The sequence below is a fragment of the Oncorhynchus clarkii genome, chromosome 5, assembly GCF_045791955.1.
Source record: "Oncorhynchus clarkii lewisi isolate Uvic-CL-2024 chromosome 5, UVic_Ocla_1.0, whole genome shotgun sequence".
NCBI classification, from domain to species: domain Eukaryota; kingdom Metazoa; phylum Chordata; class Actinopteri; order Salmoniformes; family Salmonidae; genus Oncorhynchus; species Oncorhynchus clarkii.
The window spans coordinates 41591417-41619121 of NC_092151.1; the positions used below are offsets into that span (position 1 = coordinate 41591417).

At 44.1% G+C, this 27705-nt stretch overlaps 1 protein-coding gene across 1 annotated transcript in view; it reads left to right on the forward strand.

The window, feature by feature from the left end:
* The window catches only part of LOC139410039 (A disintegrin and metalloproteinase with thrombospondin motifs 6-like), a 315470-nt gene that overhangs the window by 271709 nt on the left and 16056 nt on the right, over window positions 1–27705 (forward strand). Inside the window, exons 14-18 of the mRNA XM_071155470.1 lie at window positions 17393–17495; window positions 19564–19697; window positions 21401–21524; window positions 23994–24074; window positions 25770–25933. Of these exons, the coding sequence (XP_071011571.1) occupies window positions 17393–17495; window positions 19564–19697; window positions 21401–21524; window positions 23994–24074; window positions 25770–25933 (606 nt within the window). The remainder of the gene's footprint in view (window positions 1–17392; window positions 17496–19563; window positions 19698–21400; window positions 21525–23993; window positions 24075–25769; window positions 25934–27705) is intronic.

The window sequence follows — 27705 nt, forward strand, 5'->3', positions numbered from 1 at the left end:
AAGAACGTTCCTACAACACAGGTAATCTGTTATTCAAAGGTTCCCAGAATGTTTCATTAGGTTGTGGGAACAGTCTGGTGGGAACGTCGTCGGGACATCGCTAAAGATATGTTCCTAAAACACAAAAACTGTCCAGTTGTGCGGACAATTCTTCACCTTTGAACTATATAAGAAAAATAATATTCTCAATTTCAATCAAAACACATACAAATGCATGCAATACCCATTCTGAAAAATTATTATACATAATAAATATACAAATACGAATTCAGGTTCAATGTAATAATCTTTTATTGATTTAAAGGTCCCATGCAGCCGTTTTTATCTCAATATCAAATCATTTCTGGGTGACAATATAGTACCTTACTGTTTGTAGTTAGCTCATTGTTTTCAATTAAAATGGTTCCCAGAAAAAAACGCAAAAGCAAAGAGCAAAATCATAAATTGTGTTCTGTACCCTGATTGATCATATGATACACAAGGCCACGGCTATGCCCGGGCGGCCCAGAGGGTTAATGATCTGGCTGCGTGTCCGAAAGATTGTTCAATCCCACATATTCCTTCATCAAATCAAATCAAGCTTTATTTATGCAGCACATTTCAGACATGGAATGAAACGCAATGTGCTTCCGCAGGAAGGAGAAACAAACGATGAAAAAACTACGAAAATAAAAGCTGAAATGTTTACTACATAACAAACACAAGACAAAAAAAAAAGAAACAAAATAATGTCATAAAGTGAACAACTAAAAAGCAACCTAAGGAAAAGCCAAGCGAAATAGGTGTGTTTTAAGATCTCTTCTCAAAATGTCCACAGTTTCAGTCCCCCTTCAGGTTCTCTGGCAGGCTATTCCCAAAGGCTGGAGGAATAGTAACTAAAGGCTGTCTCTCCATGCCTCTTGGTCCTAGGCTTTGGGATAGTTAAAAGGTCAGTACCAGAGGACCTGAGGGACCTACAGAGGACATCACTTAAAAGCATGACTGACGTGTTGGGGTGCATCAATCGTGGATTGATGTAAAAACCAATAGAAGAATCTATATTCTAAAACCGGTGTAATGCGTGCTCTCCGTCTGGTCTTGGTCAGTACCCGTGCTGCAGCATTCTGTATGTTTTGCAGTTGACCAGCGGCTTTCTTGGGTAGACCAGACGGGAGAGCACTACAGTAGTCAAGCCTGCTTGTAATAAAAGCGTGGATGATTCTCTCTGTATCGTCCTGAGAGAGAAACGGCCGCACCGTGGCAAAGTTCCTCAGGTGGTAAAAAAGCTTTTTTGGTCACATTCCCAATGTGTTCCAAATCTAAAATAACACCTAGTTTTTTTTAAAACCTGGTGTGTTGTCTTTACTGCCCGTCAATTACAATGTGCGGCTCATTCTCTCTCTGTGTTTTGGCTCCGACAGTAAGTACCTCGGTCTTGTCTTGTTTTAGCTGGAGGAAGTTGTGAGCTATCCAAGTATTTAAATCACTAATACCGTCTAATAATTGATCCGTGGAGCTAAAAATCCTCTGGTGACATGTAAAGTTGTGTATCGTCTGAATGGCAGTGAAAATCAATGCTGTGATTTCTGATAACGCTGCCAAGGGGTAACATACACTACCAGTCAAAAGTTTGGACACACCTACTCATTCCAGGGTTTTTCTTTATTTTTTAAACTTTTTTTTTAACATTGTAGAATAATTGTGAAGACATCAAAACTATGAAATAATACATATGGAATCATTTAGTAACCAAAAAAAGTGTTAAATAAATCAAAATATATTTTAGATTCTTCAAAGTTGTCACCATTTGCCTTGAACACAGCTTTGCACACTCTTGGCATTCTCTCAACCATTTTCACCTGGAATGCTTTTCCAAGCTTTTCCAACTTGAAGGAGTTCCCACATATGCTGAACACTTGATGGCTGCTTTTCCTTCACTCTGCGGTCGTACTCTTCCCAAACCATCTCAATTGGGTTGAGGTTGGGTGATTGTGGAGGCCAGGTCATCTGATGCAGCACTCCATCACTTTATTCTTGGTCAAATAGCCCTTACAAAGCCTGGAGGTGTGTTGGGTCGTAGTGCCACTAAGCCCAAAACAGATGGGATGGCATAGCAATGCAGAATGCTTTGGTGGCCATGCTGGTTAAGTGTGTGTTAGTGGAATTCTAAATTCCTCTGTATTATTTCCCAATCAGAATTAATGACTCTGTCAATGCATTCTTTGGGATTGTAAGACCCAATATTTTTATAAGAAATGGACAGAGCCCCGGTCTTAAAAGTCAGGTAACAGCGTTTAATTCAAGAGAGTACTGGTACATACACATTTTACCACAAGTTATAAACTGAAAATGACGTCAGCGTTTTCTAAATGTTCTATCTCTTCATGACACGGGTAGAGGCCCTATAGTTCTCGAGCCTTCCCTCCTCGCCTAAAGCCAAGGTCAGTCATTGTAAATCAGCATTCTAGACAGTCTGGAGATAGTCCGTCCCTGCCATCTGGAGATAGTTCATTCATTTGTACAAAGGAACAGACCGTCATTGTTACTAAACTCCTGACTATATTATATACAATTGGGATTGGGAGCAAGAGAGAAAATTCATATATGTACAGTACATAATCGCATTTGGACTAGTCAGTCCTGATTGAAATGTATACATAATTAGTCATCATTGATAAAAATTCTCTTAACAGTGTGCCTTGAATAAATCACAGACAGTGTCACCAGCAAAGCACCCCCACACCATCACACCTCCTCCATGTTTGGCGGTGGGAACCACACATGCGGAGATCATCCGTTCGCCTATTCTGCATCTCACAAAGACACAGTGGTTGGAACCAAAAATCACAAATTTGGACTCATCAGACCAAAGGACAGATTTCCACCGGTCTAATGTCCATTGCTCGTGTTTCTTTGCCCAAGAAAGTATCTTCTTCTTATTGGTGTCCTTTAGTAGTGGTTTCTTTGCAGCAATTCGACCATGAAGGCCTGATTCACGCAGTCTCCTCTGAACACTGTGAAGCATTTATTTGTGCTGCATTTTGTGAGGCTGTTAACTCTAATAAACTTATCCTCTGCAGCAAAGGTAACTCTGGGTCTTCCTTTCCTGTGGCGGTCCTCATGAGAGCCAGTCTCATCATAGCGCTTGATGTGTTTTGCGACTGCGCTGGACAAAGCGTTCAAAGTTCTTGACATTTTCCGGATTGACTGACCTTCATGTCTTAAAGTAATGATGAACTGTCGTTTCTCTTTGCTTATTTGAGCTGTTCTTGCCATAATATGGACTTGGTATCTTACCAAATAGGGCTATCTTCTGTATACCACCCCTACCTTGTCACAACACAACTGATTAGGTCAAACACATTAAGAAGGAAAGAAATTCCACATATGAACTTTTAACAAGGCACACCTGTTAATTTAAATGCATTCCCTATTATTCTACAATGTAGAAAATGGGTAGGTGTGTCCAAACGTTTGACTGGTACTGTATATAAACTGAACAGTACCAGACCCAAAATCGAACCTTGTGGAACGCCACATGTGATATGTTCACCAAGGGTGACAAAAAAACTCTCAATCTGTTTAATAGGTCCTAAAACAATTTAGAACTGGACCGGAGAGGCCAACCCACCTCTACAGTCTGTCCAGAAGGACATCAATGTCAACAGTGTCGAATGCAGCACTTAAATCTACGAGTGCAAGGACAGAGAGCTGTTTGGCATCTGTGTTGCCTCTGAGATCATTTAACACTTTAAATAAGGCTGTCTCTGTGCTGTAGTGGGCACGAAAACCAGATTGGAATTTTTCAAAAGTACAGTTGGCACTTATAGTAGTTTAGTTGTTTGAACACCAATCTCTTCAGAATTTTGCTTAAGAATGAAAGGTTGGAGATTGGCCGAAAATTGCTGAGAGCTGAGCAATCTAGATCACTTTTCTTCAGAAGGGGTTTCACCGTAGCAGTTTTTAGTGCAGCGGGCAAAGAGCCTGTGAACAGGGAGTGATTAACAATAAGTGCAGTTAAATACTGTTGTGAAGAAGGTGGTGGGGATAGGATGGAAAAGGCAGGTAGAAGGCTTAAGTTGTGATAACACTTTTCTGAGCATGTCTGTGTCAACCAGGGAAAATCAATCCATAGTGCCTTTGTGTGGTAGGCTAGGGCACATACCATCAAACTTCCTTCTCATCAGGTCTTCTTGACTGATACCCAGCCTAATGTTGGTTGTCTTAAGCTCTGAAATATGCCGCAAACTCATCGCATTTAGATGTGGAGGAAAGTTCACACAGGATTTATCAGGCCATCAATGGTCGAGAAGAGCACTGTCTAGTTATTCTGATGATTAATGATCAAGATAGAAAAAAGGAGTCTGTCTGGCATTCATAATTGCTCTGTTATGTATGCCAAGTTGCTCTCTCAGAATATCTCGCAGAATATCAAAATGGACGTTCAACTTTGGACTTTCTCCGCTTCCGCTCTGCCTTTCAGCAATTTCTCTTTAATTTATACATTTCCTCACTCATCCAAGGGGCTCTCTGTTTGGATGTGGCCTTTCTAAACCTCACTGGAGCTATGGCATCAATGGTTGCCATTAATTTGCGATTAACGTTATCAACTAAATCATCACAAGAGGAAGGCAGAATAGGTGGTGGAGTATTGTTCATACACTCAATCAAATCTGTAGCAACTTCAGAGGTAAGATAGTTTTTCTTAATAATGTGTTCAATATTACCCAGTGCTAAGGGCAACAAGGTAGTAAAAAATACACAGTGGTGATCAGATAAAGCAACATCAACAATAGAGAATGTGTCAATAGAAAGCCCCTTGGTAATAACCAGGTCCAGAGTATGGCTGTGCTTATGGGTGTGCCCAGTGACATGTTGGATAAAGTCCATAGAGCTCAAAAGATTCATAAAGTCATTGGCCTTGGAGTCAGTCTCTATGTCAACATGAATATTAAAATCGCCCAGCACAATGATCTAATCACAGTTCTCAAGGACAATAGCCAATAGCCTATAGAGGGTTATGGCCAGCACTGGTGGCTGACATTTAAACAGTATAGCATGATGCTCAAAAACCCTGTATAGTCGCCAAACGAAATGTCCTTACAGCTGAGAGCATTAGTAAAAATAGAGACTGTCCCCCCACCCTTTTTCCCTTTTCTGATAGAGTATAAAAATCTGTAGTCCGAGGGGGAGGCTTCAATAAGATCGGCACTACAGTCTGATGACAGCTATGTTTCAGTGAGAAACATGCAATCATTTTAACGCTCAGTAATGAGGTCAATCACGAGAAAGGTTTTACTTGTGATTGCTCTAACATTTAAAAGATCCATATTCAATGAGTGTGGGCCACTCTGCCCCTGGGGCATCTGCCTCAAGGTAACCAATGGAATAACAACCAAATTATTACAACCACATTTTCTTACAGTCTCCAATCTATCAGAATGGTCGGAGATAACAGTTTGTATAAACTCACTAGAAGGCGGAGTTAAAGGAACATAAATGAAGTTGCTCACAGTAGCCACACTGCCATTTGTACAGGACTTGATATGGTTTCCAAGTCCTCTTTTGCTTATTCTGACAGGGAGAACTGCGATGTTTCTGGAAATAATCCGGGAACCCCTGCGGTTAGGGTGAATCCCGTCTCTTCTAAAATAAAGTGCTGGTTGCTCCCACGGCAAAGTTGTCACAAAAAGAGACATCCCTGTCGTTGCAAAGTTTCTTCAGGTACTCGTTCAGGGCACAGAGTCGGCTGAAACGTTACGAACCCCTTCGGTAGCATGTTTCTTATGAAATTGAGCCTCAGATATATTGTACTACAAGAGAGGATGTCTTTATTTCGTCCATATGTATATATCCAGTAAGAAATACAGAATTTAGACTAACTGTAAAAACGCTATATTGTCGAAAAAAATGTACTGTTAAAATAAACTTACCTGATATAATTCCTCCTTTGAGACGCTTGATATTTTTCATGATCTGAATGGAAAAAGTGATCCTAGATCAGCACTCATATTCTTTGGATACCTTGTAAAAATGGGCCCAGAAGTTCACAGAATATAAAGAGGTTGGGTGTGAAGTGATGGCGAATAACTCTGTTACCAGTATTCCCCTGGGTAGGTTATGTCTAAAAAGGCTTAAAAGGAAGCATGGAGTTCCTGATTGACCATACAGTCATTGCTATTTACTAAAAAGAGAAGACGGAAGAGAGCTTTCCTGGTGGCATTGTCACGGCCGTCGAAAGAAGTGGACCAAAGTGCAGCGTTGTGAGCGTACATATTCCTTTTATTTATAGAAAATGTCGCCAACAAAACAACAAACAAAAAACAACCGTGAAGCTTAACAGGGCTATGATGCCTCTAAGAAAGTTAACTACCCACAAAACAACAGGGAAAGAAGGCTGCCTAAGTATGATTCCCAATCAGAGACAACGATAGACAGCTGTCCCTGATTGGGAACCATACTCGGCCAAAACAAAGAAATACAAAACATAGAAAATAGAACATAGAATGCCCACCCAAATCACACCCTGACCAAACCAAAATAGAGACATAAAAAGCTCTCTACGGTCAGGACATGACAGTACCGCCCCCCAAAGGTGCCTGGAAAACCTGAACATATAGGGGAGGGTCTGGGTAGGCATCTATCCGCGGTGGCGGCTCTGGTGCTCCACCTCTGGCCTACCCCACTTTGGTGGCGCCTCTGGTGTGGGGACCATCGCCGCCGACCCCGGACTGGGGACCCTCTCTGCGGGCCCCGGACTGGGGACCATTGTTGTGGGCCCCGGACTGGGGACCCTCGCTGCTGGCCCCGGACTGGGCACCCTCATTGCGGGCCCTGGACTGGGCACCCTCGTTGCGGGCCCTGGACTGGGCACCCTCGTTGCGGGCCCCGGACTGGGCACCCTCGTTGCGGGCCCGGACTGGGCACCCTCGTTGCGGGCCCCGGACTGGGCACCCTCTCTGCGGGCCCCGGACTGGGCACCCTTGCTGGAGGCCCCGGGCTGGCCCGTGGAGCAACCTTTAAAGAACTTAGACCAGGTGTTCTGTCAGCATTCTTACAACATTAAGGGAATAAATAACCTGTGCAACCTAACTTGTAAACATTGTATGAATGTCATCACAATTAAGCATATTTTGTGTTTTGGGAACCTACAGTGCCTTCAGAAAGTATTTATACCCTTTGACTTCTTCCACATTTTGTTGTGTTACAGCCTGAATTCAAAATTGATTACAAAAAAAATGTATCTCACACATCTACACAAAATACCCCATAATGACAAAGTGAAAACATGTTTTTAGAAAGTTTTGCAAATGTATTAAAAATGAAATATAGAAATATCTCATTTACGTACAGTGGGGCAAAAAAGTATTTAGTTAGCCACCAATTGTGCAAGTTCTTCCACTTAAAAAGATGAGAGAGGCCTGTAATTTACATCATAGGTACACTTCAACTATGACAGACAAAATGAGGAAAAAAAATCCAGAAAATCACATTGTAGGATTTTTTATGAATTTATTTGCAAATTATGGTGGAATGACAGAGGTCAAAAGTTTTCTGTAAGTCTTCACAAGGTTTTCACACACTGTCGCTGGTATTTTGGCCCATTCCTCCATGCAGATCTCCTCTAGAGCAGTGATGTTTTGGGGCTGTTGCTGGGTAACACGGACTTTCAACTCCCTCTAAAGATTTTCTATGGGTTGAGATCTGGAGACTGGCTAGGCCACTCCAAGACCTTGAAATGCTTCTTACGAAGCCACTCCTTCGTTGCCCGGGCGGTGTGTTTGGGATCATTGTCATGCTGAAAGACCCAGCCATGTTTCATCTTCAATGCCCTTGCTGATGGTAGGCTTTGTTACTTTGGTCCCAGCTCACTGCAGGTCATTCACTAGGTCCCCCCGTCTGGTTCTGGGATTTTTGCGATCATTTTGACCCCACGGGGTGAGATCTTGCGTGGAGCCCCAGATCGAGGGAGATTATCAGTGGTCTTGTATGTCTTCCATTTCCTAATAATTGCTCCCACAGTTGATTTCTTCAAACCAAGCTGCTTACCTATTGCAGATTCAGTCTTCCCAGCCTGGTGCAGGTCTACAATTTTGTTTCTGGTGTCCTTTGACAGCTCTTTGGTCTTGGCCATAGTGGAGTTTGGAGTGTGACTGTTTGAGGTTGTGGACAGGTGTCTTTTATACTGATAACAAGTTCAAACAGGGGCCATTAATACAGGTAACGAGTGGAGGACAGAGGAGCCTCTTAAAGAAGAAGTTACAGGTCTGTGAGAGACAGAAATATTGCTTGTTTGTAGGTGACCAAATACTTATTTTCCACCGTAATTTGCAAATAAATTCATTAAAAATCCTACAATGTGATTTTCTGGATTTTTCCCTAATTTTGTCTGTCATAGTTGAAGTGTACCTAAGATGAAAATTACAGGCCTCTCTCATATTTTTAAGTGGGAGAACTTGCACAATTGGTGGCTGACTAAATACTTTTTTGCCCCACTGTAAGTATTCACACCCCTGAGTCAATACCTGTTAGAATCACCTTTGGCAGCGATTACAGTTGAGTCTTTATGGATACGTCTCTAAGAGCTTTGCACACCTGGATTGTACAATATTTGCCCATTATTCTTTTGAAATTCTTCAAGCTCTCTCAAGTTGGTTGTTGATCATTGCTAGACAGCCATTTTCATGTCTTGTCATAGATTTTCAAGCTGATTTAAGTCAAAACTGTAACTAGGCCACTCAAGAACATTCAATGTCATCTTGGAAAGCAATTTGCCCTTAAACATAACACTTTGTATTCAGGACGTAAAGTTAATTTCTTTGGCACATTTTTTGCAGTTTTACAAACAGGATGCATGTTTTGGAATATGTATATTCTGTACAGGCTTCTTTCTTTTCACTCTGTCATTTAGGTCAGTATTGTGGAGTAACTACAATGTTGTTGTAACTGTTTTAAAGTCACCACTGATTGGCCTCATTGTGAAATCCCTGAGTGGTTTCCTTCCACTCCGGCGACTGAGTTAGGAAGGGCGCCTGTGTCTTCGTAGTGACTGGGTGTATTGATACTCCATCCAAAGTGTAATTAATAACATCACCATGCTCAAAGAGATATTCAATGTCTTCTTTTTTCATTTTTACCCATCTACCAATTAGGGTGGGCCGTATCCAGATTTTTTATATTGTCATACCGTCCTTCTCTCACCTCAGGATTTACGGTATTACCAGTTTAATACACAAGTAGGCGCAAAAAAAAATAAAAAAATTACCAGAATGCTAACAAAACAAATAATAGTGAATTTGCATGGAGGTTGCTAGCGAAATATGCTAACGACTACAAATGAAAAGAAATGAATTGCAATCCGGCTCATAAAGTTATACATAGGTAGGAGCTACCGAATGTCTTTTTTGGTGAGTTTGGAATGTGAACGAGAGTCATTGTGCAAATGAACAATGTTTTGACTCACGCAGTACTGGCTCTCCAGTACTGGCTCTGTGAACTGTGGAGTCTGGAGTTGCTAGGGCAACCGGCAAGCCTGCTCTGCAGGGAGAATAGGGGGGAGGAGCAAACAGATTGAGAACAGAGAGGAGAAAAAACGCAAGGAAATCAAGATAGCAGTGGCAGCTGTACAAATAACTCATCCAAAGGGCTTTGCCTTCTCAAACATGGCAGAATTCAAACATAATATGCTACCTCCGTCAGTCACCGTATTAATTCAGCCACTTACTTAAATAGCAAGTTAAACTAAGGGTCTTGTTAATAACGCATAATTCTGCGTTTTTCACGCAGGTCGGAAAATATAAAACTCCTAAAAAATATCTTGTTGTGTTTTGTTGACACAAGTCTAAAATGCTTAATTTTGTAAGTTCTGCTCGGCATCAGACTAATATTGTGCTTCAGTTGCAATTCTAAACTCGGATGAGAATTCAGGAAGGGACATTTATATCTGCAGACAGCGCTCCGACTGATGTGTAACTTATTTTCTCCGATACCTTACTTGGTGTAGCCAGACTATGTTTCTCAGGTAAAATGCAAGACAAACTTTAAGCAAAACATTAGGACATGTAGCTGGCTCCATTCTTTCTCTGACAGGCCTAAACATTAGAAATATCATGGCCATGCATCATTTTTTTACAAAAAAAAGATCTTGCTTTTTCATTGTAAGCTCATTTACTTGTGCAGCTGCCAGCCAAATAGCATGGCATTTTATTTGATTTAACCTTTATTTAACTAGGCAAGTCAGTTAAGAACAAATTCTTATTTGCAATGACCCCGGCCAAACCTTAACCCGGACGATGCTGGGCCAATTGTGCGCTGCCCACTTCTGCTGTCATCTCATGAAAATGAAACTATTTTATGTCGAATGTGTTGCACTAATGTATTTTCTGGAAAGGAAAACTATAGTTGCCTGCCCTTGATCACTCTATTAAAGGAAAAAAGAACACTGTTGACTTTCAATATAAAACGTGACCCCTGTCAATACACAGTTGGACTCACCTGCTCATGCGTTCTGCTTTTGTGCTATTTACAAACAAACATGTGACTGTGCTGGGGAACTGAGTAAGCTTTATATAATGTGACAGGTGAAATAAGAACACAATCTGCTTTATCTCCTAACGCATTGCACAAGTTGACTGCAGGTATTTACTTAAAATATAGCTACAAATATTAAAATGTACAGGAAAAACTTCAAAGAAATAGTTTCAATGGTGTTGACGGAATTGAAAAATTCTTCCCTGGCTATTTCCAAATACGCCGGTATACGGTATATACTGTATACTGCCCAAGCCGACTACCAATAGATGCCCTTCTTTGTGAGGCATTGTAAACCTCCCTGGTCTTTAAGGTTGAATCTGTGTTTGAAATTCACTGCTCGATTGATGGACTTTACAGATAATTGTATGTGTGGGGTTAGGACTGTGGCGGTCACAACATTTTGTCAGCCGGTGATTGTCAAACAAATAACTGTCGGTCTCACGGTAATTGACCGTTAATTACCATAAACACATTTAGCATCTCCATTTCCATGCCAGGTAGGCTATACTCTTGTTGTAAAGAAAAGCAATGTGCTTAATTTGAGGAAAGTTGAGAAATAAATATAGTAGACCTAGCCTATAGAAAGCTGATGGGATCCTCCTCTTTTTAATAGAAGCCATCACTCTGTTTTCGCACGCAAATGCATAGTATATAGAAATGTTGCGCAACATGAGCTCATGGGCTTTCATGAAGTGTTTGGTTAGATTTGCGAATACATTTGCATTGATGTCAGACTGATTAAAGGGACAATAGAGTGCTGACTACCAGGCAGTTAGCAAGTTTGGTGGGCTACTAATGACCATCAGCAGCGTCAGAGCTTGGAGAAGCCTAATTACCATGACTAAACAGTCATGTGGTCATGTGGACTGCCTTCATGACTCGTGACCACCGGTGTGGCGATAATAAGGTCACTATAACAGCCCTATGTGGGGTACAGAGATGAGGTAGTCCTTCAAAAATCATGGTGAACACTATGCAACTTATTATGTGACATGTTAAGCAAATTTTTACTCCTGAACTTACTTAGGCTTGCCATAACTAATGGGTTGAATAATTATTGAAAAGTTTGTGGTCAAATGCACATCCTTAAAAACATAGGTGCTGGGTTAATGAAGAACACTAGGAAAGAACAAGAAGGACTGCACACTGTTAAAGCTCCCAATTCACCACTTTATTGACAGCGTTTCAATCCAAAACCTGATGCAGATCTGTTGGGTGAATTGTAAAATATAATTCCACTTGGACATTATGGGGTATTATTATGTGTCGGCCAGTGACACAAAATCTCAAATGAATCCATTTTTATCTGTAACACAACAACATTTGGAAAGGTTTAAGGGGTGTGAATGCTTTGTGAAGGCCCTGTATCTCTTGTAAAGTACCCACACTGTTCCCACAGCCGAATGAAATGTTCTGGGAACCTTTCAAAAACTCAGAAAGACTGTTTTGTCAATATTCCTGCAACATCCAAGGAACGTTTTGTGCACACTGATTTTGTGCAAACATTATCTGAATGTCATCACAACGGGACAGTTTTTTGTTTTTTTTGGGAACATATCTTTTGCGATGTCCCCACAATGTTCCCACCGTACTGTTCCCACAACCTAATGAAACATTTTGAGAACCTTTAAAGAACAGACAAAAATTGTTCTAGGAATGATCTTGTCATATCTGGTAAACGTTTTTTTGCACCCTAAAATAAACACGGTAGAATCATCCACACAACTGCACCGTTTTCTTTTTTTTTTGGTAACATATCTTTTGTGATGACCCCACAGTGTTCCCCCCCAGACCGTTACCATAATCTAATGAAACATTCTGGAAACCTTTAAAGAACAAACTAAATGTCTTCTGGGAACGTTCTTGCAACATCAGGCATAGGTTTTTATACAAACACTGTAGAATCATCAGCACAACTGGAAAGTGTTTGTGTTCTCAGAACATTTGCCGCAACCTAACGAATTCTTGGAACTTGCACAGAACCAGTTTTGGTTTGCTGGGAAAACATTACTGGTACATTGTGTTATTCCATTACTTGAAAACCTAGTTAGAACATTTGGGGAACGTTCTGCACAGATGTTGTGCACAACAGTTTAGTGAACGTTAGGGGAACATTTTTTATGTTTGGTTTTGGGATGTTATCATCCTAATGTTAGATAAAAAACCCTATTTAGAATCTGAGCTAATGTTCTGGGAATGTTCCCGGTTTGTTGGGATCCCTCTATTTTTAAGGTTGCTAGGAGGAAGAAGATTCTAAGAAGGCTTGCCCTCCTGTAAAGGGTTAAGTTGTTTGTTCCCTTTTGGAAGAGCAAAGTAAACCTCAGCCATTCACGGAAGGCAATTACCTGCCTCTCTGACTCTGTCAAGGTACTGAATGGAGTATCACTGACTTTGATTGATGGAAGATTTAACGCACAAGTGGTTTTGGGATAACAGAGAGCACTGAGGATGCTAGCTTGGTGAAAACAATGGTCAAATAAATGCTTTTGTCCAGGTGAATTTAGGTTTCGTTTGTGTTGAAACAACGTTTGAATGTCCCAGTAAAGATCTTATTGTTACACACAACGCAATGCAAAATGTTCCTTTAAATTCTATGAAAGTTAATTCAAGTACCTTACTTTAGTCCTAAAAAATACTTTGAACAAATATTGTGTATGGCTGCAAACTCAACCCCCCCCCCCAGCACCCCACTCCTCCTAACTATTTCAAGGTGGGCCTTTTTTTTCTGAAGCTGAAAATTGAGCCAGTTAGGAGGCTTGTGGATAGTCAACCACAAATCTTAAAAATAACAGTTGAGAGCAAGCATCGAACGTTTACTTTGGAAAACAAACATCGTCCCAGACCACCGTTTCATTGCCCCGACCGTAGTGCGTCCACAGAGCTCCTACACACACACGCACACACACACACACACGCACGCACACACACACACACACACACACACACGCACGCACGCACGCACGCACGCACGCACGCACACACACACACACACACACACAAAAACACGTATCGTAATTTCAGCGAAAGCAGAGAGTGTAGAGCGAGTCTGGCGTTGACAGCTCTGGCCTGGACATGAAGCCTTGTAGTAATGAAGGTCAAACACTGGGAGTGTGTGTGCAAATGAATTAAGTCATAACATACAGACACGCTAGACTAACCCCACAGCTATCAGAGGAGATTGCTAGCCGCTAGCCATGGGGTCTGAGCTAAAGGCTAATCTCTCCCACAGCGCTGACCGGCGTGGTGTGTATGTGAGTGTGTGTGTTATGACTTCATTCATTTACACACACACACACTCCCAGCCCTCCCCTATGGCCTGCGGTTCCTGCCCTGGTCATTGTTCCCTGCTGAGCAGAGGTCAGCACTCAATTGTTCTCTCTTTCACAACAATGAGATAATGCTGACTCCCTCCCTCCCTGGCACTGTCCCCTGTCGCCAGTTCACATAATCCACCAGGACTGCGTTAGGGATAATCAACATGTCACTTCTAAATGTCATCGGTGCGTGTGTACTATTAAATGTCACCTCTTAATGGGAAGCAGGACAACAATGGAGGGTGGGAGGCCTGCTGGGAGTTCCTCTGTGGTGGCTGACACAGACATTGTGTTAACCAGAGTGGCTGGAGAAGACGCTGGTTACGATAGGAGTGACTGAGAGGGTTGGATCCATACCTTACAGTTCTATACTTCTTATAGTTCCCGGTGCATAGTGGGAAAAACTCACTATTGGAGAAGAAGAAAAAAAAACTCAAGCGTATTGGCCGCGTTTGATGTAGCCTCTTAGTTGTCGAAGCGCTGTCTCGATCAACATCACACAAATGATTCAATCACTAATCTTACCCTAGTACTGTATTTCACTCTGTCTTTTCTCACCAGAGCTGCATGATGGAACTGACTGGGGATTGGCCCTTACTTCAATAGTAATGAAAGTCAGTCACCCTTTCCTTCAGCTGGGTTCAGGCCTGTAATGCGTGTGTGCCTGCCTGCGTGTTTGTGTGTTCAGGCCTGTTTATCCTGCTCTACTTTCAGCCTGTGAAATACAGTATATAGCTTTGACCTGAGCTCACTGAGAGTCTTTGTTTGTCCTGAGGGAAAGTGCTGTTGGCCCTCGCATACGCACACTCACACACACACACGCACACACACACACACACACACACACACACACACACACACACACACACACACTCACACACACACACACACACACACACACACACACACACACACACACACACACACACACACACACACACACACACACACACACACACACACACACACACACACACATACATTTACATTTTTTAGTTATTTAAGCAGACGTTGTATTCCAGAGCGACTTACAATTATCTGGCGTTGTTGTTACCTTCAAGTAAGTCTCTGTTCTGCTAGGGTGTTGGGGATGGTCGGATGGACGTAAGCATCTGCCTCTGATTCCAAAAGGTTGCCAGTTTGAATCCAGCGAAAGAAAGTTGTTTTTGAGATTTTGTTATTTTGCCTGTCCCAAACCTTAACCCTTACCTTAACCATTCAGAGTTAATGCCGAAACTTAACCTTGAACGCACATTTGACGTTTGTAACAACTTTGAAATGTGACGTTTGAGAAACACGGATTAACGTCTAAATCTGACTAAAGACTGTGAGAGTTAGTTGTTTAAGATAGCTAGGTGAGACCACGACACACCACAATCGGAACAAGTACATTTCCCCCTCAATGAAGTTGTTATGTTCCCTCAGCAAAGTCAGTGGTAGTAGGAAAAAACAAGCACATTTTAAAACATTTTAATTACATTTTGGGGTTGGAGGGGGGGGGGGGGGGGGGGGGGGGGGTGCCGTGGGATTTATTTACAATACTCTGTAAAGAGGTAGGGTTTCAGACGTTTTTGGAAGATGGGTAGGGACGCCGCTGATTGGGATGCCAGGACAGAGAAGCGCTTTGACTGGGCTGAGCTGGACCTGCCAGGTGGGATGCAGTCCAGAGCTTGAGACCTCCAGCCCTGAGAGGGTGGAGAAGGAGGATCTGATGGTTCACGGCGTCGAAGATCCAGGAGGAGGAGAACAGAGGAGAGAGAGTCAGCGTCGGGAGAGCGGGTGTTGGTTTCTTGAGGAGGGGAACCACTCTGGCCATCTTGAAGTCAGAGGGGAGGCAGCCAGTGGTCAGGGATGAGTTGATGAGGGAAGTGAGCAATGGGAGAAGGTCTCCAGAGATGTTCCGCAGAAGGGAGGAGGGGATGGGGTCTAGTGGGCAAGTTGTCGGGTGGCTGGACATCACTAGTCACAGTTTCATCTGGAGAGACAAGAGAGAAAGTTCCCAGACAGAGAATGTTTTCAACAATAATGTCTTTGCCTCTTCCCTGATCCAAATGGAGAGCCTTCCAAGGCATATGCCTTCCAAGGCATAGAACACCAACCTAAGCCCCAGTACTGGCCCCGGCCCTGGCTCCAGTACCTGTCCCAGTCCTAGCTCCAGCCTCATCTCTAATGCTAGCCCCAACCGCAACCCCAGCACCTTACCCCCGCCCCAGTCGAGTCTGAACCAAATAGTGTCAATCCGGCCCAGCCCCCATTCAAGGCCAGCCCCAGCCCTAACCCCAGTCCTAACCCCAGCCCTAACTCCTAACCCCAGCCCTAACCCCTAACCCCAGCCCCTAACCCCAGCCCTAACCCTAACCCCAGCCCTAACCCCAGCCCTAATGACATCCCCAGCCCTAACCCCAGCCCTAATGACATCCCCAGCCCTAACCCCAGTCCTAACCCTAACCCCATCCCCAGCCCTAACCCCAGCCCTAACCCCATCTCCAGCCCTAACCCCAGCCCTAACCCCATCCCCAGCCCTAACCCCATCTACAGCCCTAACCCCATCTCCAGCCCTAACCCCAGCCCTAACCCCATCTCCAGCCCTAACCCCTAACCCCAGCCCTAACCCCAGCCCTAACCCCATCCCCAGCCCTAACCCCAGCCCTAACCCCATCCCCAGCCCTAACCCCATCTCCAGCCCTAACCCCAGCCCCAGCCATAACCCCAGCCCTAACCCCATCCCCAGCCCTAACCCTAACCCTAACCCTAACCCTAACCCAGCCCTAACCCTAACCCCAGCCCTAACCCTAACCCCAGCCCTAACCCCAGCCCTAACCCCATCCCCAGTCCTAACCCTAACCCCAGCCCTAACCCCAGCCCTAACCCTAACCCCAGCCCTAACCCCATCCCCAGTCCTAACCCTAACCCCAGCTCTAACCCTAACCCCAGTCCTAACCCCAGCCCTAACCCCTAACCCAAGTCCTAACCCTAACCCCAGCCCTAACCCTAACCCCAGCTCTAACCCCATCCCCAGTCCTAACCCCAGCCCTAACCCTAACCCCTAACCCCATCCCCAGCTCTAACCCCATCCCCAGTCCTAACCCCATCCCCAGTCCTAACCCTAACCCCAGTCCTAACCCCATCCCCAGTCCTAACCCCTAACCCCATCCCCAGTCCTAACCCCTAACCCCATCCCCAGTCCTAACCCCATCCCCAGTCCTAACCCCTAACCCCATCCTCAGTCCTAACCCCATCCCCAGTCCTAACCCAATCCCCAGTCCTAACCCAATCCCCAGCACAGCCCGAGTCTATTCTGTACCAGACAGGGCCGACCCAGCGGGGATGTTTGTAATTACACACTCAAACAAATCACCAGGGGAAACAAAGCAGTTGTTCCAAACACAAAACATATTGTTCTCTGCATGAGAGAAATAATAACATAACAGACTGTCTCAGGCCAGAATAGAGTGGTTTTAGGGAAAAGTCTTCACAGACAATAGACTGTACTAAGGTTAGTTAAACTAGGGTTTGTTAACCACCCCAACATTCTAATGTGTTGTTTTTGATTCGCTGTTTTCCAGGCATGCCCATCGGGATCCCGGGACTTCCGGGTGAAGCAGTGTGCCGACTTCGACAGCATGCCGTTCCGTGGGAAATACTACAACTGGAAGCCCTACACTGGAGGTGAGATCGGAATAATGCATTAATCCACCAATCGCTCCCGTCCATTCCGCTGTCTTTCTCTACCCGTTTGCAGTAGTTTATTCGGCGCTTTGATACCTTTCATCATACAGTAGCTTCCCAGAGTCTGTGGTCCTCTCTGGCCCTCAGTGACAGTCCAAAGGCTTCTCTCTGTGACTGTTGTGTACACATCTAATACCAACAGTAGGCAGGACTGTTTGATAGGCCCAGAATTCCTGGGATTCCCACATTGTGTTTGATGGCCCTCTGGACAGCCATTCCAACTCTTTAGCCCTCAATGAAGACATTGGAGTGGGAGTGTGGGAGGGGTGGGATTTGGGTCCATTGAGGCTTGAATTCTGGGTCATCACTATCTGGGCTACAATTGATGAATTGGCACCAGGACTTCCTATTACCTTACAGATGTAGGTTCTTAATTTGATCCCTCTTTAGCTGCTGGAAATGCAGATGAGCTTCACGATTTACACACATTCACTGAAAAGCCGCACGTCATTATATTATTGCACTTTTCATGCTGCCTGATTTTGGCCAGCTAATAGCCTAACCACCTAAGCAACATTATGTACGAAACATTCAAATCCTGTTGCTGCAGGATTATTTTGCTGTGACAACACTGGTCAAATTAACATCCAACACCTGTGTGTGTTCTCTAATTTTCACTAGAGATTGCAGTGGAAAGTTACTCACAAAGAAACACACACGCGCGCACACACACACATGCAACTCATAAAGCACAGTCTAGTCCTACTCTGTCCCAGGACGTTGCGCTATAAGTTGAACTCTGTTATCACAACTCCCATTAGTCAACGCTATGAGCTCCTCTGTAGCTGGTACAAATCTATTGGACTGTCAGTCTACATGTAGAGGTTGGAGAAAACCTCAGCGTGGATGTCAGTGTGTGTGTGTGTGTGTGTGTGTGTGTGTGTGTGTGTGTGTGTGTGTGTGTGTGTGTGTGTGTGTGTGTGTGTGTGTGTGTGTGTGTGTGTGTGTGTGTGTGTGTGTGTGTGTGTGTGTGTGTGTGTGTGTGTGTGTGTGTGTGTGTGTGTGTGTGTGTGTGTGTGTGTGTGTGTGTGTGTGTGTGTGTGTGTGTGTGTGTGTGTGTGTGTGTGTGTGTGTGTGTGTGTGTCATGGCAGCCCCAGCTATCTCTCCCAGTGTCAGTACTGAAGTGACGTCAGGCCCCAGGTCCAGGATCAGATCTAAGCATGACTAATAGAAGTCTTTATTACTATCAACAAACTCTAGAGGAGAGCAGAGAACAGGGCCTGGGTTCATGTTCTGGCCCAGACTCTTGGCTCACAACTAGCACCACAAAAGCTTTTCTGGGATAAAAAAAATAAATAATCTATATTGTAAACTGTATTATTTTCTTATAGATAGATGTATTCATAGTCATGTCACTCATCATGGCACACATGATGGGTATGATGTGAATCAACTGTTTATAAACTGGGCGGTTCGGGTCCTGAATGCTGATTGGCTGACAGCCATGGTATAATCAGAACGTATACTACAGGTATGACAAAACATGTATTTTTACTGCCTTAATTATGTTGGTAACCAGTTTATAATAGCAATAAGGAACCTTGGGGGTTTGTGGTATTATGACCAATATACCACGACTAAGGGCTGTATCCAGGCACTCCGCGTTGCGTCGTGCGCAAGAAGAGCCCTTAGCCGTGGTATATTGGCCATATACCACACACCCCCTCGTGCCTCATTGCTTAAATAGAACATGTGTTATAATGTGTTTGAACCTGTAGTCGTTATGGCTGAACCTTCGTTTTCTGTCTGTGGCCGGTGGGTGTAGACACAGGTTATCAAAAGTCACATTGTGAGAAATGTCTCTAAGTTTGAGGTCGACGTGGCCTAATTGGCAAAGCATGACACTTACAATGCCAAAGGTCATGCCACCCATGTGTAAAATTATTATTATATATTAAGTTGTGTCTGATATCTCCCTACTGTATGTATAACTATGTGTACAGGAGTCGATCCCTGCCCTGTGGAGGTTTGTCCAGTACCTTCTGACCTCTGCCCTGTGTGTTCCAGGTGGCGTGAAGCCATGTGCTCTGAACTGTCTGGCGGAGGGATATAACTTCTACACCGAGCGCTCCCCGGCCGTCATCGATGGAACACGCTGCCAGGCCGACTCACTGGACATCTGCATCAATGGAGAGTGCAAGGTGAGAGAGAGAGAGAGAGAGAGAGAGTGTGTCTTTGTGTGCGTGTGTGTGTGTCTGTTTGTCTGTCTTGAGTGTGATAAGTGTTCTTGTGACGTAGTGGTGGTAATATTTAGGCTGTCCTTTCAATTACTGTACATTTCCCCAGATAAAAGTAGTGCTTCTGGTTCCCACGCTGTGACTCACCCCAGTCAAACAGACCCACGCTGCTTCCAGTCAGGACCCAGCCGGTATGGTGCTGACTCCCCCATAGGAGAAACACTGTACCATGGCTATGACCTGGTTACATTGTGATAGATAAGCTAATAAACGGGATGACTGTATAACCTAATGTAATGATCCTGACCATGTGACCTGACCAGGAAACCTGACCCGACAAAACTCAGCCTGTGACTCAGTTTGTACAGTTTGTAGTCACAGTGTTTGTGTTCCTTCTTATCTCAAGGGACCTTGTTTATATGATACTGACTGACTGGGGGAAAGTGACTGAGAGACAGCAAGGAAATACCATTATCCAATATGGAACAATGTAGCGTTAGAACAAAACGTGGAGTTTCAGTTAGTTGGTTTTCATTGAGTGGTTGGCAGAGGTCTTAATCTAGACTCTTATCACAACTCAACAGATCATGTCTCGGATTGTTTTGAAGTTCTCCTCAGGAAACTGGCTATCCAGATTAACGTGGAAGTTGAGTTGAAAGACACTGTCATTTATTTCACCACTGGGCGTTTGTTTAAAATAAGGTTTGAATTTACGTTCAAAATAGGTTTTTGAGTTGAAAAAAGCTGAAAATAACGTGTTTATTAAGGAGATCTGGCATCTACTGCTGTTTTTGTTCTGTGTGTGGACACTGTACAGTATGTGTACAATCGGGTTATGGTGTGTGTGTGTGTGTGTGTGTGTGTGTGTGTGTGTGTGTGTGTGTGTGTGTGTGTTGGAGGTTTCTTCCCAGAAAGCACTGGGACATGTTCATTCCTAGTCACAGTCCAATGTGCCTTTTTATTTCAGCAGCAGTTGGTCTTCTAGAGTCTTCTAGAGTCTCTGACATGACGTGATTAATCTCTGGAACACCGTCTGCCTGGAGGCTGCACGGAAATACTCAAAATGCTTCATGTAGGCCTGTGCACGTGTTGGAGAACGACAAAGGGAGAGAGAGAGAGAACAGGGGGAAAATGAAAGAGAGAAGAAACAGATAGGGATAGAGCAGAGAAATGTGGACGGAGTGAGAGAGAGAGAGAGAGAGAGAGAGAGAGAGAGAGAGAGAGAGAATGAGAGCGAGGGATGTGTGAGAATAAATGTATTTTTCTCTCCTGTCATTATTAAGGTGACACCCATTAATTCTCCTTATCACATTTTAGAGGAGTCTACACAACTCTGAGATACTCACTTTACCGTAACTCTCTAAAAGAGACTGGCAGTTCAACGACTGTTCAGCGACTGTTCAGTCTGACCCTCTCGTCCAACTGTCGTTCTACGGTTGCTAATCACTTACTGTCCAATCATGAGTTAGCGTTTTAACTGACGTAAAACTTCTGCTCCATGCAGCTTCCACAGACTTGAAGTCACTTCTTCAGCACTTTTCTTTATTACTATGGCATTACTATGGTATTACTACAGTATTATTAAACAGTGGCGTTACTATGGTATAAGTACTTAAAGTAACTTATACTTAAAGTAATATAACATGGTACTCTGTCTCCTCTCTCAGCACGTAGGCTGTGACAACATCCTGGGTTCGGACGCCAAGGAGGACCGCTGTCGGGTGTGTGGAGGGGACGGCAGCACCTGTGAGGCCACAGAGGGACTGTTCAATGACTCCCTACCCAGAGGCGGTAAGACCCAGTCTGGGGACAGAACTTGACAGGGCTCTTTACTTCAGGTGTGCAAATGTTTTAGTTCCATCCAAACTGAAGAAAAAGGTGAAGGGTCATGAAGGGTCTCCCCTCTGAGCAAGTACACGTAGTGGGAGAGTAGTATGTACACTGAGAGGACAAAATATTAGGAACACCTTCCTCATATTGAGTTGCACCCCCTTTTACTCTCAGAACAGCCTCAGTTCATCGGGACTCTACAAGGTGTCGAAAGCGTTCCACTGGGATGCTGGCCCATGTCGACTCCAATGTGTCAAGGTGGCTGGATGTCCTTTGGGTGGTGGACCATTGCTGATACACACAGGAAACTGTTGAGTGTGAAAAACCCAGAAGCGTTGCAGTTCTTGACACACTCAAACCGGTGCGCCTGGCACCTACTACCATACCCCGTTCAAAGGCACTTAAATCTTTTGTCTTGCCCACGCCGTGTCTCAGTTGTCTCAAGGCTTACAAATCCTCCTTTAAGTGGATTTAACAGGTAACATCAATAAGGGTTCATAGCTTTCACCTGGATTCACCTGGTCATTCTAGGTCGTGGAAAGGGCAGGTGTTCCCAATGTTTTGTACACTCGGTGTAGAGATGTGTAACGTGTAAAGAAGAGAGGATCAGAGAAGAGGACTGTGTAATGTAGAGGAGACAGCAGTGTAAAGAAGGGAAGGTCAGAGAAGAGGACTGTGTAATGTAGAGGAGACAGCAGTGTAAAGAAGGGAAGGTCAGAGAAGAGGACTGTGTAATGTAGAGGAGACAGCAGTGTAAAGAAGGGAGGATCAGAGAAGAGTACTGTGTAATGTAGGGGAGACAGCAGTGTAAAGAAGGGAGGATCAGAGAAGAGGACTGTGTAATGTAGAGGAGACAGCAGTGTAAAGAAGAGAGGATCAGAGAAGAGGACTGTGTAATGTAGAGGAGACAGCAGTGTAAAGAAGGGAGGATCAGAGAAGAGGACTGTGTAATGTAGAGGAGACAGCAGTGTAAAGAAGGGATGGTCAGAGAAGAGGACTGTGTAATGTAGAGGAGACAGCAGTGTAAAGAAGGGAGGATCAGAGAATAGTACTGTGTAATGTAGGGGAGACAGCAGTGTAAAGAAGAGAGGATCAGAGAAGAGGACTGTGTAATGTAGAGGAGACAGCAGTGTAAAGAAGGGAGGATCAGAGAAGAGGACTGTGTAATGTAGAGGAGACAGCAGTGTAAAGAAGAGAGGATCAGAGAAGAGGACTGTGTAATGTAGAGGAGACAGCAGTGTAAAGAAGAGAGGATCAGAGAAGAGGACTGTGTAATGTAGAGGAGACAGCAGTGTAAAGAAGAGAGGATCAGAGAAGAGGACTGTGTAATGTAGAGGAGACAGCAGTGTAAAGAAGAGAGGATCAGAGAAGAGGACTGTGTAATGTAGAGGAGACAGCAGTGTAAAGAAGGGAGGATCAGAGAAGAGGACTGTGTAATGTAGAGGAGACAGCAGTGTAAAGAAGGGAGGATCAGAGAAGAGGACTGTATAATGTAGAGGAGACAGCAGTGTAAAGAAGAGAGGATCAGAGAAGAGGACTGTGTAATGTAGAGGAGACAGCAGTGTAAAGAAGAGAGGATCAGAGAAGAGGGCTGTGTAATGTAGAGGAGACAGCAGTGTAAAGAAGGGAGGATCAGATAAGAGGACTGTGTAATGTAGAGGAGACAGCAGTGTAAAGAAGAGAGGATCAGAGAAGAGGACTGTGTAATGTAGAGGAGACAGCAGTGTAAAGAAGAGAGGATCAGAGAAGAGGACTGTGTAATGTAGAGGAGACATCAGTGTAAAGAAGGGAGGATCAGAGAAGAGGACTGTGTAATGTAGAGGAGACAGCAGTGTAAAGAAGGGAGGATCAGAGAAGAGGACTGTGTAATGTAGAGGAGACAGCAGTGTAAAGAAGGGAGGATCAGAGAAGAGGACTGTGTAATGTAGAGGAGACAGCAGTGTGTAGAGAAGAGTATGTGTTTCAGAGCGAGTCCATTCCCCTGTGCATTCTGAAAGCTGCCAAACACCACAAGTTTGTAAGCACTTTCCGGGAGACACATCCTCGGGCAGAAAGGCAAGGTAAAAACTCAGGAATGTATTGTCTTTTTGGCAGAGCAGCCCTGTCCTAGCGCCAACAGAGCACTGTAGCCAAACACTTCTGTGTGTTCCCCCCACCCCCCCCCACCCCCCTTTGTCACCCAATGATAAAGGGTATGGTTTTGGGAGTTGAGAAACATGTTGTCAAAACATAAATGGAAACATAATATATTTGCATTAATTACATCATCCGGTGAAGGACTCGGAGTGGAGATATGGCTTCATCCTGGCTCTGGTTCCAAGACTAGTCTATAGGGAGGCAAAAGCACTTTCTCCTTCTATGGTATGTCCAGTAATGCATCTAAACAAATTTGCTGTGTCTCTGTAATGGTGGTGTCCTTTTCTCTACCAGGTTACATGGAGGTTGTTCTGATACCAAGGGGATCAGTCCACATAGAAATCCAAGAAGTCTCCATGTCCAAGAACTACATCGGTAAGTGACCTCTTTCCAACGCTATACGGGACGGGACGGTCGTCGTTCGAATGATTTTGATCATCCTGTGTTTCTTCACAGTCTCTACATCTGAAAAGGTTCTAAGTCCATAACTCCACACAATTAGTGCTACACTACTGTGAAGCAGTTTGAAATGAACCTGTTTCATATTAGAGGGTATTGCTTCAGTTCCTGGTTTAAAGATTCCGGTTTCCGCACCACCTCGTGCTTTCTCAGTCGAGAGCAGAGCAGACAATGTATTTTTACACTGAAATGAACAGCTTCGACATTAGAGAAAATATTCAGTCTTTGGCGTTGGTCTCTCCCTCTGGAACGTTGGTCTCTCCCTCTGGAACGTTGGTCTCTCCCTCTGGAAGGTTGGTCTCTCCCTCTTCGTTCCAGACGAAAACGGAACAACATTCACAGCTCTGACAGTCGGCATCAAAACAATCAAACAAGCCCGTTTAGTGTTGTTGTCGTGGGCTGACATTAACGAGGGAGTTTAGCCGTGTGACCGAGTGGTGAATTTACAGCTCAGGTTGTTGACGGAGGACTGAAGTCAGGCTTTGAAACGTCAGGCTCTGTTCGATTTACAGCCCCGCGGCGACAGCCCTGAGGCCCTCGTGGATTCAAGTGGATAGCAGAATATTTATATATCAACATGTATTTTATTTGATACATACGTTTTAACGATTGCCACTTTGTGTCCTATTGTGTAGACGGCACTCTCTATGTCCCTTCCAAGTCATGTGTGACAGGCCCTAAAAGCTGTGGGAGTATTTGGTCTTGGTAAAGTTGTGTGAGGCTGCCTTTAGCAGTGGAGATGGACTGAGAGCTCACTGTTTGAATGTGCAGACGAGGTGGCAGTAAAGACTGCATTCTGTAAGCTATCCCCCAAAACAGGAGGAGTCACGTAAGTATTGTTGTAATGAAGTGCGTAAATGCTGCAAAGTGCATACGCATGAGGAATCAGCTAGAGACAGATAGAGAGAGAGGGAACACAGTGTTTGGATCGTTTCTCCTCAATTTGGCCCCATTTCAACTCTGAGAAAATTGATATTTTGAGATGTGTTGTGCTTGGAGACGACTTCTTTGTTTTGACGACCAGCAGGAATGGTATTCATGGGATTCTTCCAAGCTTTCACCTGAAGAGTGTGTGTGTGTGTGCGTTTTCTCTTTCCCTCTGAAAGGTGAGAGTGTGTGTGTGTGTGTGTGTGTATGTGTGTGTGTGTGTGTGTGTGTGTGTGTGTGTGTGTGTGTGAGTGTGTGTGTGTGTGCGTGTGCGTGTGTGTGTGTGTGTGTGTGTGTGTGCGTGCGTGCGTGTGTGTGAGCTCGCCCTGAGTGCTGCACAGTGTCTGTTGAGGAAAATAAATTTGCCAATGACATCAGGAGAGGACGCCGGTGTTGATGATGAATGATGGTGATGACATCACACCAAAACACTGCCACCACCTGTTGTCTTGGCTACCGTTCCTGGGTAGTCTTTGGCTCACCACTCTTGTCAGCATTTTAACAGGCTGCTATTTTAGCTGTAGGGGGTTCAGTGAACTAGACTCAACCCTGCCTGAGAGCTGAAAATGTGTCTTAGCAACGCCAGCGCATTCCTCCTACCTAGGCTTTATATCAGTGGGCTATCACGGTGCCGTGGGTACAAATCCAACTAGAAACCTTCTTCTATCGGTGCCTTTCTTGTAGCGTTGAAGTCAGAGGGAGATGACTACTTCATCAACGGAGCGTGGACCATCGACTGGCCCAGGAAGTTTGACATCGCAGGGACAGCGTTCCACTACAAGAGGCCACTTGACGAACCTGAGTCGCTAGAGGCCCTGGGAGCCACCACGGACAACCTAGTCGTCATGGTAACCACATTTGACTGTTTTGTTGTGTGTTGAGTAAACAATGTGGGAGGGGTTTGTCTTTGACATAGTAAGAGGATCAAACACAAAAAGGGCTTTTTCAGGCATCTTTCAGCCCACCGGGTGTCCTTAGTCAATTTGGGGGGTGGGGGGGATTCCATGAAAAAGGGAATTTAACAAAGACAACCTTCAGATGTTACTCGTTTGAATCGACATGAAGCACAACAGCTGCTCCCAGCAATCCTTAGCTGACCTTCAGGCCAGTAAGACTGCTGGTTCTGGGTTTACTACAGTATATACAGCAACGTAGATATTGAAAAAGCCATTTCTGGCTCAATTCAAATGCAAGTGGACATGTGTTTTGGTGAGGGTGTGTGTTTATGTTTGCGAGCGTGTTCTGGCTTGTGAAAACCTGCGCGTGTATGTGCACGGGTGTAAGTGGGTGTAATGCCTGGATGTCTGTGTGTGCGTGTCTGCGTTTGTGTTTCTTAAAGCCGTCCCACTCCATGGCCCTCAGGACCGCAGTGGCTTTTGCCTGGACATGAATAGTGGAAATACCAGACCCCACAGCACCACTGGAATAGGGCTGGGGTTAACCCGGTTAGGGTTAGGAATAAACAGAGCTGTCCATCCCACCACAGGCCATTCCATTGTGGCAACTGAAAAACGGTATCATTCCTATGTTCCCTTGCATCAAATACTGCATCAAATACTGCATCAAGTACACTAACATAAACACAGTGCTCATTGGATGATTAGAGTCTCCGCTGCCGTACTGTACAGTAAGAGGAACACGTAACAACTCTTTACTGGGGACTTATTCTATATTTCAATAATGAATCATTAGATTTTTTTACATTGTGTTAATGATGGCAGATTGACATTTCCACGTTTTTTTCAAGATGAGTGATGAGAAGAGAATCCATCGGGTATCTCACTACGGCCCCATTTGCCCTGTCTTGAAATATGCAGGCAGACGCTTTAAAAGTATGTTTACATTGTAATACTACTGACAGACAGTTTATAGCATTCCCAGAAAGCATGGATTATTGAGTCATTATTATACTGAGCAAAAATATAAACGCAACATTAGGCCGTAATCACATGACTGATTTCACATGACTGGGAATACAGATATGCGTGGATCAGAAAACCAGTGTGGATCAGAAAACCAGTCAGTGTCTGGTGTGACGACCATTTGCCTCATGCAGCGCGACACATTTCCTTCGTATAGAGTTGATCAGGCTGTTGATTGTGGCCTGTAGAATGTTGTCCCACTCCTCTGCAATGGCTGTGTGAAGTTGCTGGATATTGGCGGGAACTGCAACACACTGTCGTATGTGTCTGGTGAGTATGCAGGCCTCTCTAGGTGTCCTGTAAATCATTTACATTTTCAGCCTAAATGTGCCTTTTTTATTACCACATCTGTCAATCTTATCGAATGTATAATTTAGGTCACCTGCTAAATAATGGTTTCTTTATCTAATATACAGTGGAGCAAAAATGTATTTAGTCAGTATTTAGTAATTTTCATCATAGGTACACTTCAACTATGACAGACAAAATGAGAAAAAAAATCCAGAAAATCACATTTTAGGATTTTTAATGAATTTATTTGCAAATTATGGTGGAAAATAAGTATTTGGTCACCTACAAACAAACAAGATTTCTGGCTCTCACAGACCTGTAACTTCTTCTTTGAGAGGCTCCTCTGTCCTCCACTTGTTACCTGTATTAATGGCACCTGTTTGAACTTGTTATCAATATAAAAGACA